The sequence below is a fragment of the Scardinius erythrophthalmus genome, assembly GCF_964197995.2.
Source record: "Scardinius erythrophthalmus genome assembly, chromosome: 14".
Taxonomy (NCBI): domain Eukaryota; kingdom Metazoa; phylum Chordata; class Actinopteri; order Cypriniformes; family Leuciscidae; genus Scardinius; species Scardinius erythrophthalmus.
The window spans coordinates 10,022,828-10,041,655 of record NC_138234.1 but is presented as its reverse complement, the minus strand read 5'-3'; the positions used below and the strand labels follow the sequence as shown (position 1 = coordinate 10,041,655).

The following is an 18,828-nucleotide window of genomic DNA, read 5'->3' as shown; positions in this document are numbered from 1 at the left end:
ACGATGGTATAGAAATAAAGTTAGGGTATTATTGTTATTGTTGTTGTATTTTCATTTAAAATGCAAGTTATGTCTTGTATTTTTTTAACCAAAAATGTAAGGGTTTTTAGAAGAATATTACAATGAAGAAATTTGCTAATTGGATTCAGAGTGTGTTACATAATCTACCAGCAGGTATAGCTGGATAAAGCTTACACAAAGACCATAATCTGTTTTCTCTTTGGTACTCCTCTTCCCCTTTGTAACTGGCATGAAGCTTCAGGCTGAAATAAAATCTTCAATTACACAGTAAGTTTTACAGCGAATATATAACTTTGCCGTGGTCTCTCACTTTCTTGTTCGTGTCTGTGAAAGCTTAATTTAATTTAATGTAAAAAATAAATAAAACATTAAACACCAAATTATACCACAGTTATAAATGTAAGAATTATATTTTATAATAAGTATAGTAAACATAAAAAAAATAGTAAACTACAACATTCATAACGGTTCTGCTCAACGGCCTTTAGATACAAAGCCACTCTGTAGCTTTGCCCGGCAAATAATTGCGGTAATACGCAACAATTGAAGATAGCCTATTAGAAGGCATGTTGTCGTAGGCCTTATAGTTTTATAGTAAACATATAGCATCAACAATGATCAGCAATAATGATAAGCCTAATAGCCTATAGGGCCTACTCACAATAAAAAATATAAGTCAGATCATAAAATCCGCTTACTCGGAGGTGACATGCGAGGCAAATGTTTGGATCACAATAATTCGGAACCACAGTTTCCACAAATCCCTTAACATCGAGGCTCAGTTTTTCTATGTAGGCTATCTTGCTCTGTCGAGCGGCAGAAGTGATTCGACGAATGGGGTCATGGATTGTTTTCCCGCAGCTATGACGACACCGACCAAGTCTATCCTAGATGCAGTGATTTGCTGAATCAAGCCCAGTGATTGATGTGTTGATGAAAATTGAACATTACTGTGGAAAAATGTTCAAGCCTAGGTATTGTAAACTCCAAAGATAAACAACCCAGCACTTATTTTATTTATTTATTTTATTTTTATGGCTAAATTTCACATTCATAAATGCATATTTTCAAGAAAAAAAAAAAAACGAAAAAAAAAATGTTTTATTGCATTTAAAAATGAAGTGAAGCATTATATTGAGTCAAAATTGCCCGCCGAAGAAAATCCCCCAAAAAAGCTAATATTTTACAAGCGTTTACACTCTTTAAATTATTCCTATTATATAATAGCCCACTAGTCTATACCTCCCCCTAGCATTTTAAATGTATTGTATTGTTTTGTATCTCTATTGTTTGTTTTGATATTTCTTCGATAAAAGAAATTGAGGAAGTGATTGAGGAAGTTGTAGTAGCCTATTGCTTTCACTTTCTCCAGGGAAAAAAAAAATGCGTCAGGTCTAACTCAAATGAAGTAAATGTTAGCCTACTCAAACTCAAACTTTGTATTATTTTTTTGTATCGAAAGCTCCATTTATTTTTTAGACAAACCGTTGAAAATGAAACCTTTCTTTATTTTGCTCTTGTGCTGTTGTTTCGACCATGGTAAGATATCTACGCCTATACTGCATGTTTCTTCCGTGTCTGATCTAGTTAAACCGTTAGTCTGCGCGAAATGTTTTGATAGACTGTAAAAAAATAGGGTTTGACTGGGAAATGAACTCGATAGAATGTTGTTACCAAGCTTAAGTCATTGAAATATAGTGTTAGTATCCTGATTGGTGTCTGTTGTGTATTAACATTTGTATTACTGTTAACTTTCATTTGAGTTTACTTTTGATGTTTGTGATTGGCTGTGAGAGCAACAGTGTCTGTGATTGGCTGTGAGAGAAACAGATCAAAAAGGGAGCGCGCCTTCGAGTGTGTGCGCAGTATAGATAAAATCATCAATCCAAGACCATCCGTCATTGTATTTGTTTCGTTTGTAAAATATGACAGTGTAATATCAGTCAGAACACCGAACCTTAGTGTATGTGACGCAGTTCAGTTGGTTTGTCTCATAATTATCTGTTTATTTCTTCTCCAGGTGTGTCTGGTGTCGTTACAGATGGAGTCGCAGTGTACGTGATGGAGGGAGATTCAGTCACTCTAAACACTGATGTTGAAACAAACCAACAAGAAAAGATTAGATGGTATTATAATGACATTCGCATCGCTCAAATCAATGGAGATCTCAGTTTTATCTGTACAGATGTTCAGTGTAATGAAGGCACTGAGAGATTCAGAGACAGACTGAAGCTGGATCATCAGACTGGATCTCTGACCATCACAAACACCACACACACAGATGCTGGAGTTTATCAACTAAAGATCATCATCAGCAGCGACAGTGAAAAGATCTACAATGTTATAGTTCATGGTGAGTCATTACAATCTTGTCATTTAAATCACATCATTATTGTGTTCAGTGATTTTGCTGCATTTATTTGATTAAAAATACAAACAAAAAGTCATATTGTGAAATATTATTACAATTTAAAACAGCTGTTTTCCATGTGATTATATAGTAAAGTGTAATTTATTCCTGTGATCAAAGCTGAATTTTCAGCATCATTACTCCAGTCTTCAGTGTCACATGATCCTTCAGAAATCATTCTAATATGATGATTTGATGCTCAAGAAACATTTATGATTATTATCAATGTTGAAAACAGTTTTTTACATTTTTATTTCATGATACTATGATGAATAGAAAGTTCAAAAGAACAGCATTTATCTGAAATGGAAAGCTTTTGTAACATTAAACACTATCCTTCAAAAGTTTGGGGTCAGTAGGATTTTTATTTTTATTTTTGGGGAAAGAAATAAAATAAATCAATACTTTTATTCATCAAGGATGAGTTAAATTGATCAAAAGTTACAGTAAAGACATTTCTAATGTTTGAAAATATTCTATTTTAAATAAATGCTGTTCTTTTGAACTTTCTATTCATCAAAAATAATAATTCTGAGCATAAAATCAGCATATTAAAATGATTCTTCTAAAATCGAAAACTTTTGACCACTGACCAGTAGTGTATATATATCAATCACATTAAAGGTCCCGTATTATGCCCCTTTTCACAAGATATAAAATAAGTCTCTGATGTCCCCAGAGTGTGTATGTGAAGTTTGAGCTCAAAATACCCAACAGATAATTTTTTACAGCATGTTTAAATTGACATTTTTTGGGGCTCAGAAAAACGACCTGTTTCAGCGTGTGCCCTTTAAATGCAAATGAGCTGCTGCTGGACAGCACAGGGGGCGGAGCTTCATGAGCTCGCGCTCAGTCTCTCAGGACAGTTTCATCTCACGGAATGATGATAATATCAGAAACTCTCAGTAACGGCGTTCATTTCGAGTCGGACAATAATGCCTACAGAGTCAGAGTGCTGTATAGAGATGAAACAGGTATGGTTTAGTAGTTTAATTACGGTCATTATAACGTATTTGTCATCTGCTTGTATGTATCCATTATTTATTAATAGCCTACAAGTCTGCTGTCTGAATGATGATCAAACATATACTGATGAGTTTAATAAAGTTAATTGTACATCACACAAAAGATGAAGCGTCAGTTTTACTTCAGAAAATCACCGTAAGAGCTGAGTAAACACAGTAGCCTAAGTTATAAGAAGTGCGCAAGTAGCCAGTAGAGTTGAGGGAGCATTCCTGTGGGCGGAGGTTAGTCTAAACACGGTTCTGGTGATGTCACCAATGCAGGAAGTAGAGGGGTGTAGTCCAAACGAGCCGTTTTATGTAGTCAACTTCTGTTAAATAAAATATCTTGCTTGGCATTGAAATTTGAGCTTTATAATTTTACAGATATTTTTTATACTCTAACAACAACATTACACACTAACTAAAGTTTGAAACATGGGATCACGTAGAACGGGACCTTTAAGTACGTATTTTACATGCTGTGGATAGATAAAAAAAAAAAAAAAAAAATTTAACTACAATTATAAAATTGATAATTCCGGTCCTTGATTATGATTGTGTAAGCCACGTTCAAAGCTTTTGTAAATATAAACTAAAAATCTATAAACATGCATGTGACCGTGGTGCTTTTTTAAAAATCTTTTTTTCTCCGTAAGTAATATTCAATTAATTTTGTGACAGTAGAGCAGCAGTGAGTATGTGAAGTTCACATGACAACCAGACACATTGTATGGTGATTTCCATAAGGGCCGCTCTGAAAAGGTAACTAGAAGCAAGAAATATATAAGCATAATTTTTATTTGTACTAATATTTGGTGCAGCATCAGCATCAGATGTCAACCTTTTTTTACCCCGGATGATAAGCTGAGACAGAGGCAATGTGAAGGTCTTTGCGATCGGGAATGTGCAATATACAGTGTCCAACGACACCAACAACAGCATATGCGGTTGTATTGTAATAATACAATGTACACATTGTAAAGTTTTTTTTTTTTTTTTGTCTTTTACCGCAAAACAAGATCCTCCAATCATCTGTTGGTTTGTGTTTCAGCTGTTTCTGCTGCTGAACTAGATGAAATGAAGAGAAAGTCAGTGATGGAAGGAGAATCGGTCACTTTGTACACTGGTGTGATGAGAGAACTGAATGATTCAATAACATGGTATTTGAATGACATTTACATCGCTGAAATCACTGGAGATCAGAGTAAGATCTGTACAGATGTTCAGTGTAAAGAGAGATTCAGAGACAGACTGAAGCTGGATCATCAGACTGGATCTCTGACCATCATGAACATCAGAAACACAGACTCTGGAGAATATAAACTACAGATCAGCAACAGCAGCTTCAGCATCATTAGGAGCTTCAGTGTTTCTGTCACTGGTGAGTCTCATTTAATCATTCAGTGCATTTTACCTCGAGCAATTTCAAAATAAAGTTCACAATATTTAAATCCAAAAAGTAAATGTTTTCATAAAAGTGAGTTTGGACTCCATATGTACTGATGTAAATGTCAGTCAAAGTATCCACCTTATTTTTCAGGTAATGAGCCATTATTTACTATTATAGCCATTTTCCATTTGTAATTTCAATGTGTCTGGCTTTCGGTGTCATTCGCTTCCAGTTATTTTTAGCTGTATAAAAAAAAACTTATTGTAGGTGCCAGGTTTGGGTTGATGTCTTTTATTTTGAATTTTTTACTTTCGGTTTGTTACGTCACTTGTTTTTAGGTGTATATCACCTGTTAGTTTGCGTGTTGCATGGAGGAAGGGGGTGAGTAGCTGGGACGCTCACTTTCTGTTGACCGTTTTCATTTCATTTAGATTTATTTCATTTATTTCATTTCTTTTTGTTTACTGTCATCATCATGATGTTGCTGTTCTTTCCAATGTTATAATAAATTACCTGGATCAACAGTGGAAACGCGTCAATATTTAATCCCTCTACTCAGCCTCTTAGCCGCTATACTCATCATGCCTCTTGAAAACTGGTGTTTCTAACCATATTATTTTAATGTTCTGTCTTGTTATAAACAAGCTGGTTTGTAGCGCAAACAGTTTATAGTTTACTGCACTTTGATATTTTCTTCTCTTTATTTCCTTATAGCGGGTAATAAATCAGAAGTCTCACACATTCAAAGAAAACACCTTACTTCTGCGTTGAAAAATAAGGTGGATTGGTAGAGTTGATTATCAGTTGATCTCTAGTAATGTAATAATGTGTGTCTGTCTTCAGCTGCTCCAGATTCAGGTTTGTCTTCAGCTGCTGTAGGAGGAATATGTGCTGCTGTTGGTGGAGCTGTTCTGTTTGTGGCTGCTGCTGCTGGGATTTACTATCTCTACAGATCAAAACAAAAAGGCAAGTATTACATACAGCTTATCTTTTATAATTTAAATTAGATGTATTTTACAAAAAGAATCTTTAAAAATATTAAAGTGTGTATTTTTACTCTAATTGACCAAAGTAAGTGTTTGTTGTTGTTGTTTTAACAGGAAACTGGACACCGCCCCATGATTGTGATCAGGTGAGATACTGTGAGCTCTGAATCTTTCTGCAAAAACTGAATTTAAACAGATAGAGATCTATAAGTGGTGTGTCTGAAACCCAGTGTGGTCTCATTCAGAAATCAACACAGATAAAAAACAATCATTATTGAGTTATTTTAAGGGGTGCTTCACCGCTGGCAAAATGGGCTCTCAATAAAACCTTGTTGCCTATACAGAAAGGCGATTTATTTATTTTATTTTATTTTTGGGTGCCACCTGACTAGAGAAAACGGAGGGAAAAGTCTGTTGTCTTCAGTTTTGCTAAATTGGTAGAAAAACTTCAAGACCCATAATGCACTGGGCATGTTGCCATCCAAGGCCTCTCCCACCAGTCTGTTATGGATATGCTTACTGGAGTCAAATACTGACAGGAGGATACACTTCTTAGCAAACTTAGTAGTCATAATGGTATAGGGCTGCACGGTTATTTGCAATTTACATGAAATCTAGTTGGTTTATAGCAATTATGATACCGCAAAGGCTGCGATTAATTTATTTATTTATTTTTATGCGCAGCTTGTCATTGATGTATGGCCCTGTAAATGCTGCTCCATCTAAAAGCACTGTGAGTTTGAGTCACTTATAACGTGAACTCCTGAAGTGTTTTTAGAAAAGAATGCTGAATGCATCAGACGTTCATCCAACAGTCTGTGGGCGAGACATCTGAGGCTGAGACTAGGAAAAAACTGAAAAAAAAATAAAAAAACAACAAGTAAGCTGTTGCCATAGTGTTAAATTATACCATAACACCGTGTCCTAACCAGACGCGATGATTCCAGCGACAAATAATTTGTCTGTCCACACTAGAAGTGTCTGCAAAACAGATTCAGATTCAGATTCAGACTGCGAGATGCGTCAAAATCAATCAAAGCCCACAGCCAATCAGAACAGCGTGTGGGCGGAGTCTCGCGGCGAGTGCACGGCACCAAAGAGTAATCTTGACGGCACTCGCAAGAAAATGGATAAGCAAACTACATAATCAAATTCACAAATATTACATTTTTCAAATACATAGGCTACTGAGTTACTAAAACAATCTTTGTTAAAGAATACACTTGTTCGTTCACTGTTTGAACGTTCTTGTTTCCATTTGATAAATTTCAAGATCTGAGGTGAATTATCAATTGTTGCTTTTAGCCTACAGCTACAAAGCTGGAGCACTAAATGATATTCAAAGTCACATTACACGCTTTTAACATTAAATAAAGCACAAACAGTACCTGAGATTATCATTGGCACACTTTGTGTTTGTTGTTCCAGCGCGACACTCAGATTAACATGGAAAAGATACCTTTTATTCCGCGTTGTCACGTTGAGTCGTGTCGTGTCGCATGTTGTTAGGACACTGTAATGCTGTTTAAAGAGTAGACATAGTACAATACTGTTTTCAGTGATAAACCCTTACAATAACTGTTCTGTTAATAACCCTCTGTCAGTCCGACTGTTGATGGGTGCGGATACAAACATGCGGAAGTACAATCTTTAGTTGTCATGAAAAGCCTTGGAGCTGTCAAAAGCTCTTTGTGTCATCCGGCGGACTTTTGCTGACAAATAAATATGAATTTCTCAGTCCAGGTAACATGGAGAACGAGTAAACTTTGTTCATTTACTTATGCTACCATCATTATAACAATACAAAGCAGGTTGAAAATCAGCACAGTGTCACTTTAAGAGAGCGCTGAGCTTGTGCTGTTCGACTTCAGAATGAAGAACAGGGCTCTTGACATTCACAAACATTAGAGAGAAAATCACTGTTCTCTGTTTGTGTGACTGAATCATCAATACCGAACATTACCTGCTTTACCTTCTGCAAATCTGTTTTTTTTTTTCTTTCATCAGAATGGTGTAACATTGCCCCTTCAACCGATCCACAATCAATAGGGTGCTGCTAATGGGACGTCCACTGGTCAGACTGATGGGCCACTGACTGGAGCTGATAATGAGATTCCACAGTAACATTATGATTTTAACAGTGTCACTGAAAAGGAACATTAAGAGAGATGAGAAAGTTAAGCAAAAGGAAATGGAAGAAGATAATCTGAAAAACAGTCAAAATACCACATTATTTTCCTATTTCGCAAAGTCGTGGAAACACTATCGTAGATCTTTTCACTATACATGTTTACTCAACCATGAGTACTTCCACTTCTGAGAACCGTGGAAATGTGCAAAGGGTCCTTGATGTGTTTTCAGAACAGGAGAAAGTCGCGATGATAATCACCGGAGCTGCCTCAAGTATAATGTGTTTGCCTTGATAACAAACCAAAAAAAAGAAAGAAGAAAAGCATAGAAGAGCATAGGTTTACTAAATATTCATTCTCATCCATCACCACTTCATAAGATGCAAGACAAGTAATAAGTTATTATTAGTATGTTTTTTTCATACTAAATGAGACGAGCATTTCAGATCTACATTACCCTTTTCAGTCCGATGAAAGTTGGATTGATTGAGGTGTTTACATGAAGGTTTGTCAATCCATCTGAGCCATCAGTCCGATTACTAACAGATCATTTGGGTGCATGTAAACGTGATCTTGACATATCATCTGTTTTGTTTACATTCATTTATAACTGGTTAGGAAAATTAATATGTTTTCAAGATGCAAGTGCTCTTTATACAAGCTAATGAGCATGCAATTCAGTCTGTACTATTGACACTGCCTGATTATGTTACATTTTTACAATTTTAGCATTGTCATCTATGCTACACTATCAGGGAATGTTAATCTCAGAACTCAGCTAATGTTCTGGAAAGGTTCTCTCAGGGTTATTCCAGTATTGGTAATAGAATGATTGCTCTCCAAATGTTTGCACAAAAACGTTATTTATACAGCGTTCACGGAACAGCTCATTTAACCACTGCTTTGTTAACTCTTTACTGGGTTTTTTACCAGGAATACTTGAAAAATTATACATTTCACTGTACATTCTCCACACTGATGCTTGAATGTCTGGTTAACAAAGTTTCGTGGTTAAAAAAAGGCAGTTCAAATTCAGTAAGAGTTGATCCGTGAAATATTATCATTGTGTCCTCAAACTCTGAATCTCAGGAAGTGAACCTGTACAAACTGCGCTGAAAGACTTGAATTGTGAATTGTTGCAGGTACATAAATGTCAAATATGTTTTTATGTATTGTGTATTGTATTGTTATATATACTCTGTTACTGCTGCACAAGCATTTTAATGGTGTTAAGCATCTGAATGATGTTCATGGTAAAACAATATTGTTATTATAGATTTCATATATTCATACATGTTGAAATGTGTAAAAGTGAATGTTTTTCTTTGTTACAAAAATTGTTAAGTGTATCATTCTGACTTTTGTAAGCATTGCTGATTAGTTTTTTACAGTGAAGGTCTTGTATTTGATGCGAGGATGATGGAGGCCTGGCCTGGTTCAAGGTAAAGAATACTGTGACATTATCCCTATATTTTCCTCCATTTTGTCTGTGTCAGTTCTTAACTTTTTTTTCAGTGTGATTTTATCATGTGATTATATTTACTTGATGTGTTTGTATTGTAGAATACATCACTGTGTGATGGAAATGATCACCTGCACTTGACTGGTCAGTTTGGTCTCTACCGCCACATTTTCTGAAGTTAGACCTGGTAAAGTATGTTTGACTTGTTTTAAACATTATCTGTTTGTCTGAACTATGGAAAAAATATTTATAATTGTGCAAATATCTCTTTCTTTCACAGGTTTATCCTGTCAATGCATTTTATCAGATGTTTTTAGAACAGAAGTACTGCAATATCGCCAAAACTCCTCAAAAACTATATATAGTTTTCTTTACTAAAACATTGCATTAGCCAAGGAAAAGGTGCCTTAAACTTGAGCCTGTAATCACATTTTCTAACAATGGAAATAAACATGAAATACCTCTGTTTATGTGATGTATTCTGGTTTTATTAAACATGATCCACTTTCCAAGAACTACAATGAGCTGCCCACTGTGTGTTCAGTGTGTGTGTGTGTGTGTGTGTGTGTGTGTGTGTGTGTGTGTGTGTGTGTGTGTGTGTGTGTGTGTGTGTGTGCGCGTGCGCGTGTGCGTGTGCGTGTGCGTGTGCGTGTGTGTGTGTGTTGAGTGAAATGCAGCACAAATTCTGAGTATGGGACACCACTCTTGGCTACACATCACTTTCACTGTCACTTTCAGACCGCAGGATGAACAGCTCCCCCTGCTGGCCTCACTAACACCTCTTCCAGCAGCAATCTGGTTTTCCCATGAGGTTTCCGAACCAGGCTCAGTCCTGCTTAGCTTCAGTAAGTGTGCAGGCGAAAGCTTCAGGTGTACGACTGGACCATAACTTTCCAGATATAGATCAGCATGCCTGTCTTGTACATTTTGTTCATTGCCATTTAGTTTCTAATCTCAAACTATGTTGTGAACAATAAGGAATAACTGACGACGGGCCATAGAATTGTTAGAAAAACTGCAGTTTTGCACACGCGATGCTAATGCGCGGCCAGTTTCTGTGAACAGTAAACCCCGCCCCCTTCAAAATGATTGGCTAAACATGTTGACATTGACGAGCGCTGTTTGACCGCTGCACTGAGCTTGAGAGTGCTAGATAGATTGTGTATGACTTGTGCAGCGAAAGGATAGCCTGTACATTTACTATAATTAATTTTTTTATATTCACGTAGCAACGGGCCAACTCACAATGTACAACAGAGAAGAAGTCCATGATGCTTTCAAATGATACTGTAAACGTCCCTGAGAACTGCTGTTTTATGAACACCAGATGGCGCCTTTTATCTGGTATAAAATATCATCAATATCATAAAAGTGATTAAGGAAGTTGTAAGTATAGGCCTATCAGTCAAATATGTATTAGGCTAGGTTATGTTTATGTTTATTTATGATATTTATTAATAAACTTGCCTGAAATAGAAACATACAAACAGCCAATTAAGGAATGAATGAAACACAACCCCAATATCATCCGTTCACTAAATGATGATATTGATATTTTCAGGACTGTCTTCAGGTTCTATAGCAGGAATGTGTTGTTCTGCTGGTCAGGTTTGATAACTATCACTGTAGAAACTACACAAGCAGGACAGATAGAAAGCATTATATAAGGAATAATTGACGACGGGCCGTTAAAGTATAGGCTATTATTAAAATAATGCAGTGACCGTAAAATAATTGCACCAACCAATCAGAATCAAACATTTAAGCCCCGTGATATAAGCTGATAAAATCTATGCTTAACTTTATTATTATTCAAACAGGCAATAGGAGGAAGTGCAATGATCAGGTAAGGTGTCTTTTATTATTAGTCCTTGAGCTGCATGCTCCTCTATGAGAACTGAACAGCATGACAAGATGTTATAGCGCACCCTATCGGTAAAAAGAGCGCTATTCTTAGAGAGACTCCAGAGCGATGATGTGATGTGCTTGTGTAACATTTGCCAGCATTGTTTGTGTGTGTAAAAATGTAAGGGGATAGAATTATACAGTTTGTACAGTATAAAAACCATTACATCTATGGAGAGTCCCAACAAAGATAGTAAACCAGACATAGTCCAATGTTTAATAAAGTTAGATACATTTCCATAAGATAAGATGAAAATATAACATTTTAGTTGAGTTTCTGGATGCTATTTAACTAATACAGAGCAACAACATTTTAAACAATACAATAGTAGCATGTGAAAAATCAAATATAGACATCCTGTCAGAGAATGAATGTAAATAAACCAAAAATGTGAGCAATTGTCCCGTATGAGCTCTAACAAAAGTTCAAGATAAGTATTTGATCATCGTTTTTTGGGGACATTTTCATACACAGACTCCGTCTTCGATTTCTGAAAGGAAACACAAACTCAGTCAGGAACCTGCTGATGTGACAGGCAATAAGATCACAAACTTATGTTTCTCTGTGCAAAGCTTAATACAAACACCGACAATTTTGTTTTGAAAAAACTACTACTAATAGATGCTAACATGGAGCAGCAAGAGGAAATTACATCAGTCATGACTTTTCAAACAGTTAAATCATCAATCAGATTAAGAGAACCATGCAAAGATACTTGTTGCAGCTTGTCTACAAAGCAACCAATGGCTGCTAAAGTTGCATCTAACCTCAGATAATCATAAACCACAGAGACGCTGCAGCTCGAGGACACACTTCAGCAGAGGTGACACAAGCTAATAACTACTTTCAGAGAACTAATGTCCAACTGTCTCTCCAATTAAAATCTAATGGTATAAATAAAACCTGATTTTGTATGGGTAAGGCTATTTGACAAACCACTTAGCCTATAACATGTGATTTTAAACAAAAGATCTTTTAGGCCAGAGATCACATGATGAGTCAAAACAGAAATAGAAATGGTTTGTCCATAAACTAAAGACGCGTCACCATGCAACTCCATTGATTATAAGAGGAGTGATCTAGTTCAGTCAAACGATACACACGAGACTGACAGAGCAAGACCACAACATATAATCCATTAAAACATTTTTGGTTTTATGGTGCGTGGAGCTGAGCGAGTATTTTCAGTTCATTCCTATGGAAGTTGAGCTTCGCGCTCACACATTAATTGAAAAAAACTCGCTCTGTGGACACACACTGTAAAATTATAACCTTTTTAATAGATTATATATTGTGGCAATCAGGGCGGAGTCGAGAGCCGAGGCAATGGACCGAGGCCAGGCAAGACGAGAGAGGATCAGGCCTGGGGCCTCATTTATAAACGTTGCGTACGCACAAAAGAAGACGTACGCCGCTCTCTACGCAATAATTGGTATTTATAAAAAGCAAACTTGACGGGAAAATGTGCGGTCCTTCACGCAAGCTCTGACCCAGGCGTACGCACAAAAACGGGTGAAATGAGAAATGGCGACACCGTCGGCAGATGGAAGAAACACGTGAAAGTGTGTGAAACTGTAGACCGTTGTGTAAAAGAAATGGCAATACTGCCTCTCATAATAACATGAAGACTTCACAAAGCAAGTCTTATTAACAGCCTACACGAACAGCCGTTTGATCGATCTGCAGTGTAAAACAAACAAAATCAAACGAAGATTACAACGGAAATTCAAATTAACACATATTTGCAAAAAGAAAAGTGAAATATGTTCTGCAATAATATTGGCATGTTATGCAAATTATGCAATTCATCCTCATAACACATCTGTAGCTCGTCAGATGCAATCAAATGGATGGTAATAAAATGCCATGATGCCATCACAATGCGTAATGACGTGAGTGAAGTTACGTTTCTTGGTTTTCCTCTTTGTTTGCCATGATTTCGCAATCGATGAATATTAATTCTGGGCGTTTCACGGACTATTTATGGGCAACTATGGGCGTGACATGAAGCCGCAAAAGCTGCGCTACATTTAGAATTGATTGTGATTTATTAAGGGAAATCTGCGTAGGACGTGCGTGCGCACGGTTTTATAAATCCGAATATTTCTGTGCGTACGCACGTCCTATGTTTCATCCGTACGCCACTTCTGACGCAAATCCTACGCAAAGTTTTATAAATGAGGCCCCTGGACTTTATGTTGTGTTTTTGTTTTAGTTTTCTCTTCTCCGTTCCCACGGCTCTTGGCCCCACCCCGCTTGACACATATGTATTGTTTGATGATCGCTGCCATTTGTTTTAAATGTGTGTGTGTGTGTGTGTGTGTGTTTTAAAATGTGTTCATATGTGTTCCTAATCTGCCAGCTACCACGGTATCCAGCAATGAATTAACACAGACAATATATTACCATTGAGTTTTTTTTTTTTAGATCTGCAAAATGGAAAATCTCACACAGAGGTGTAAATAGTGGCCTTCATGAGCTAAATGTAAATACCATAAAAAAACTCTCCTTTTGTTCGGCTCTCTGCTGAAGGTAATAATGACAGTTGAGTCTAAAGGCCACAAACGTCTGTTCACTGACCGTCTGATGCAGCAAACTTCAATCAACAAACTTCAATCACACTAACTGACTGCAACTACTTCCTGCAGCTTCTTACCTTTTGTCGTGTTGTTGGTTTACACAATGCTGAATCAGTTCCGTCTTCCTCCTGGGTCTCAACTGCATTAACAACAACCACAGATATGTTAAAACGACAGTTACAATATAAGATATTGAAATTTCTGTCTTAAAAAAGATAGATATTTATACAGATTATTACTTGCTCTTCTGACCTGTTTTTCTACATTTCTTGCAGATGCAGAAGATCACGACTATAACAACAATCATCAGAGATCCAGCAGCAGAGATCAACGCTATGTACAATAAAGGTAGGCCTTGATCTGTAATGGACCAAATGAGCCATTAGTGTGAGTGAATCTGTTAATCTGATCTACAGCTAACACTATTTTAGAAGTTTAAAGTTTATTTACTTTTCTGCTTAGCAGTACTAGGATTGAATGAATACAGAATGTACATTAAAAAATTAAATGAATATAGATACAAATAGTAATAGAAGTATAGAAACAGATAAATACAAATATATAAAACATGGTCAGAAGTACAATACCAAATAATAATGATACATATGTACACATTCACACACACACACACACACACACACACACACACACACACACACACACACACACACACACACACACACACACACACATAAAATAAATGTAAATAAATATAGAAATGTATAAAACTTGCTCAGGAGTACAATGTAAAAACAAAAAACCCTAACAACTACCTTATTTTCATTGAACTATCAATGGTAGAACAAGCATTGTGTGTTTCTTGCTGTGATTCCTAAGGCCCTGTTTACAACTGGTATTCAGATGCGTTTTGGTCGATCGGATCACAAGTAGTTGGCGCTAAATACAGATGTAAACTGGGTATAAAACTTCTCGACCACTTCCAGAGGTAGACGAAAGCGCATTCGACCGGATTGCTTTCCACATGTAAATGCTCATGTGGTCGAACGGGAATGTCTTCCTCATCTACTTGTGATACCAGGTGTAAACGGAGCCATTAGAAGCCAACCAGTTTTTTCAGCCCTAGTTGGTGGAAAAGATTGTGAAGGGGATGAACTTTCTGAGACATTTCTTGTATTAATTTGCTCTCTCCGAGCTTCCAGATCAGGTAGATGATGTATTAGTTCATCCACTAATCCGTTGTGCTCTTTTCTGCATCCTTTACAACAGAGTCGCTTGCTTTTCTGTGCAACCAACTAAAAGGACATTTGCATAGATAGGATCTTATCAGGGGAAAAAATGCATACTGACAAAATCATCAGCAGAAGCTCTGTGTTTCACAAACACGTTCAAGAAATAAAGACACTGAGATATCTTTTTTTACACATTTGACTAAGCACTGTAAAAAAAAAAAAACTGTTCGCTATGGCTGCCAAACAAAAAAAAAACGTGACATGAATGTAAAATATCCTAATTTAAATAAAGCGCAAAACAATTTTTACAGAAATTTACAGAAAAACACTGCTGCTGCCAGTCATGTGACACGAAGATACTTGATCTTAATAATTCAGAAAATACCTGTAAACTACTGTAACGGTGTTTTTTGGTTTATTTAAATTAGGATGTTTTACGTTAATTTTACAGGTTTTTTGGGGGGCCGACAGTCATTTGACGGTTTTATCATTTAATCAAAATTAAGTTACAGTTTAATTACAGATCATTTTTGTCATTTTAAATACATTTGCATGTAAAAAATACTGTAATATTTTATGTATAGAAAATGTGAATTACTGTAATTTGTCATTAATGTCATAATACTTAAAATAACAGCGCTATTTTACAAGTAATGTTTATAATTTTGAAGAGTTTTGAGTACAATTTAAAACAAAATAATTAAGAGCAGAATTTTTTTGTTATTTTGTGTAAAATTAGAAGATTTTATTTCTTTTTATTTTTTTACAGTGCTTGATCATTTTCATTTAGTTGGTTGACAAGGTGTACAATACCAATACCACAGTAACCTTTGCAACCGGCCATATATTACACTGTGTCTCAGATGCGACAGTTGTCGCCATTGTGTGTGTCTAATCTTAGAAGGGCTTGTTTTATCTGTCCTATACTACAGCGTTCATGATTTTTTTTTGGTTTGGCCAAAGGACAAATTGCACACATGCATCAAATCATCAGCACTGTAACTTAATAGATCAGCTTATTAATCAATGTTAATATTAACACCAGCATACCTGCACATGTGTGACAGAGTGTGTTGATGTCCAGATGTGTGGTCTGGTTGCTGATGGGATTGTTCAGCACACAGCTGTAGGTGTTTTTATCCTGATATTCCACCTCCAGAGGTAGAGAGAGACTGATGCTGAGATCACACACACTGATGCTGGACAATACACTGATTCCTGCGTACCAGGAGAGAGTCGCATCACACACATTCAACACTGATGAACACACTAATGAACAGTTTGATGATGATGATGATGATGATGATGAAGAACAGTCTCTGGTAATGTTAGGAGTGGGCAGAGGAGCTGGAAAACAAGATAATTAACAGAAATATGGATAAATCTGAACATCAAGCTTACTTTAAGTGTAGTGTGTTGACGGTCAGTGAGTGTTTCTCAAAAAGTAATGAAACATTTCAGTAAATAAATATTTAAAGGAATATTGTTGGTTAATTTCAAGTAAATCTCAATCTGATGCATTTTTGACATGATGTTAATTGCCACAAAAATGTATTTCCATTTGTCCACCAGAAAAGCAAAAATCTATGTTACAGTGAAGCGCTGAATGGGGTGGAAGCTTTCTGCCACGGAATAAAAACATGTAAAATACAATTCTGACTCTTTATCTCGCAATTCTGACTTTTTCCTTGAAGTTCTTGTGAGTTAAAAAGTCAAATTCTGAGGAAAAGGTTTTTTGTTTTGTTTTTGTTTTTCACAGAATTGCGATTCTGAGAAAAAAAAAAGTCAGAATTGTGAGATAAAGGTGACAATTACCGTTTTTATTTTTAAACAAGTTTCCATAGAACGGGGCCAATCGGTAAATGTTAAATTACTCACTGTTTCAATGGCAGCCTAAGCCAACAGCCACAAGATGTGAACAATAAGCATGTTAACATGATTTTTGTGAGAAAAAACACCTACTAACCTTTTCTGTGTAAAGTTACATCCAATTTTTCAACTTGTTTGCCATGAAAACAATGACATAAAATGACTAAAAATACTAAAGTGCTTCTGAAGTTTTCTTTCCGATACTCTTTTAAATCCTTCAAATATTGGCCTCATTCACGTCTATTATTAGTGCCTCACCGTAACCTCCAAATGAGGGATGAGTCTAAATTATTTTTATGGCAATCAACATGATGCTATAAATGCTGCAGATTGAGTTTAACTTGTAATCATGTGAAGGACGAGACAAATGATCTCTACTCACCATAGACAGAAACACTGAATGTTTTTATTGTCAGTTTCATTCCCCTTATCTCTAGTTTATAAACTCCAGTATGTTCAGTTCTGGTGTTTGTGATGGTCAGAGATCCAGTTTGATCGTCCAGCTTCAGTCTGTCTCTGAATCTCCCATCAGGAACATCATCAAATGTGGAGGAGATTCGGTTATCAATGCTGATTTTAGCTATGAGAGACTTTTCAGCTCCATATTTCCACAGAATGTCTTCATCTTCACATATTTCAGTAACATCAGTGTTTAGAGTGACAGAATCTCCCTCCATCACTGACACTGACTGTATTTCATTTGTTTCAGCAGCAAAGACACCTGAAGAACATGAAGAGGAACAGATTAGCCAAACCCCGAAGTCAACTTTAGTTTGAAATTATACGGTAATGGGCAATTTTGAATTTATTTTGTCTTTGTTGTTGTTCATGATCTTTTTTAGAGATGGCTATTTGTATTTGTATGTCCAGAAACAATCATTAAAATTACTTTTTAAAACCACAAAAAACCCGCCTGACATTTGAAAAGCAGCTCACTTTCTGACTGTCTGAGCCCGAGCCACTTTCTCTGACTTTTAACATTTTAATACTTTTCCCTGACTTGTCCAGACCTGTAATTCACAATTTTAAAATGATTTGTCAAACAGAGACCTGACTGCAAAGCAGATCACACAATAATATCTCAGTTTGATTTGATCTAGAGGAAAATGTAGTAGTTTGTAACTACAGTACAATAATAAAGAGTAGTTTGTTACACTGTTCTGAAATATTAAGCCATAAAATGTGTTTATAACTTACCTGTCAGTCTCCACCAGCACAAACAGAACAAAACAAACATGCGGAACATTTTATTCAGTTGTTCAGTGAAAACTCTGACCTAACACTGTTCACTGAAAACACTCAAGCTGCTGTGAATCCTCCCACGACAGAGTTAAACCCTCCTATAGTTCACACAATCTCAACACGTCATATAGCATCAAAATAATCTTTTGGCTCTTATTAACACTTTAACGGTTTTAATGATGGATTAAAAAAAAAAAAAATTAACATTGGTAATGTTGTATGATGTTGCATTTAATAGGCATCGGTAAATACTACTACTACTACTACTAATAATAATCTAAATGGTTTTATCATTCAATTAAGTTATCCATATAGCCTATTGTTGTTTTTATAGAAAATCAAAACAGAAAGGTAAAACTGTCTGCTATCTCACAATGCCAGTATTATTGAGGTGTGACTCTAGCAGTGCAACATCTGAGTCAAACTGAAACCTGTGGTCTGATTCTATAGAAACTTGGTTTGATCTGCTGGATGGACAAACATCTTGAATGTGGCCACTTGTTCCATGTGTGTTTAGTTTGTGGGTGAAGAGCTTCTTCCTGTCCTGCTGTTATGAACCTCACAGTCTGACTTCCTCTCTAGATAAAGCTGCTTTACAGTAGGATAAAATACTGAATCAGTGCATCAAATGCATTAAAAA

The 18,828-nt window shown here is 36.1% G+C and overlaps 2 protein-coding genes across 4 annotated transcripts; one reads left to right on the top strand and one right to left on the bottom strand.

The window, feature by feature from the left end:
• The first annotated feature begins 1,359 nt into the window (after window positions 1–1,359).
• LOC308701997 (uncharacterized protein) lies at window positions 1,360–9,921 on the top strand. 3 transcript variants are annotated; one of them, XM_081384546.1, is made up of 8 exons: window positions 1,360–1,560; window positions 2,042–2,374; window positions 4,487–4,816; window positions 5,669–5,791; window positions 5,926–5,957; window positions 7,819–9,382; window positions 9,504–9,589; window positions 9,683–9,921. In XM_081384546.1, the coding sequence occupies exons 1-6, from the start codon at window positions 1,434–1,436 to the stop codon at window positions 7,858–7,860; spliced, it is 987 nt and encodes a 328-aa protein (XP_081240672.1). In that variant the 5' UTR covers window positions 1,360–1,433; the 3' UTR covers window positions 7,861–9,382; window positions 9,504–9,589; window positions 9,683–9,921. The 3 variants fall into 3 exon arrangements, with proteins under 3 accessions (XP_081240672.1, XP_081240673.1, XP_081240674.1); XM_081384548.1 differs by lacking the exon at window positions 1,360–1,560 and having other exon boundaries at window positions 1,850–2,374; XM_081384547.1 differs by having other exon boundaries at window positions 1,383–1,560; window positions 7,819–9,870.
• A 1,576-nt stretch (window positions 9,922–11,497) lies between these two features.
• On the bottom strand, window positions 11,498–18,604 carry LOC308701949 (SLAM family member 5-like). Its single transcript, XM_081384438.1, has 6 exons — window positions 18,144–18,604; window positions 17,329–17,667; window positions 16,128–16,424; window positions 14,140–14,247; window positions 13,965–14,026; window positions 11,498–11,798 (listed from the first exon to the last, which is right to left on the bottom strand). The coding sequence occupies exons 1-6, from the start codon at window positions 18,190–18,192 to the stop codon at window positions 11,751–11,753; spliced, it is 903 nt and encodes a 300-aa protein (XP_081240564.1). The 5' UTR covers window positions 18,193–18,604; the 3' UTR covers window positions 11,498–11,750.
• Between the last annotated feature and the right edge of the window lie 224 nt (window positions 18,605–18,828).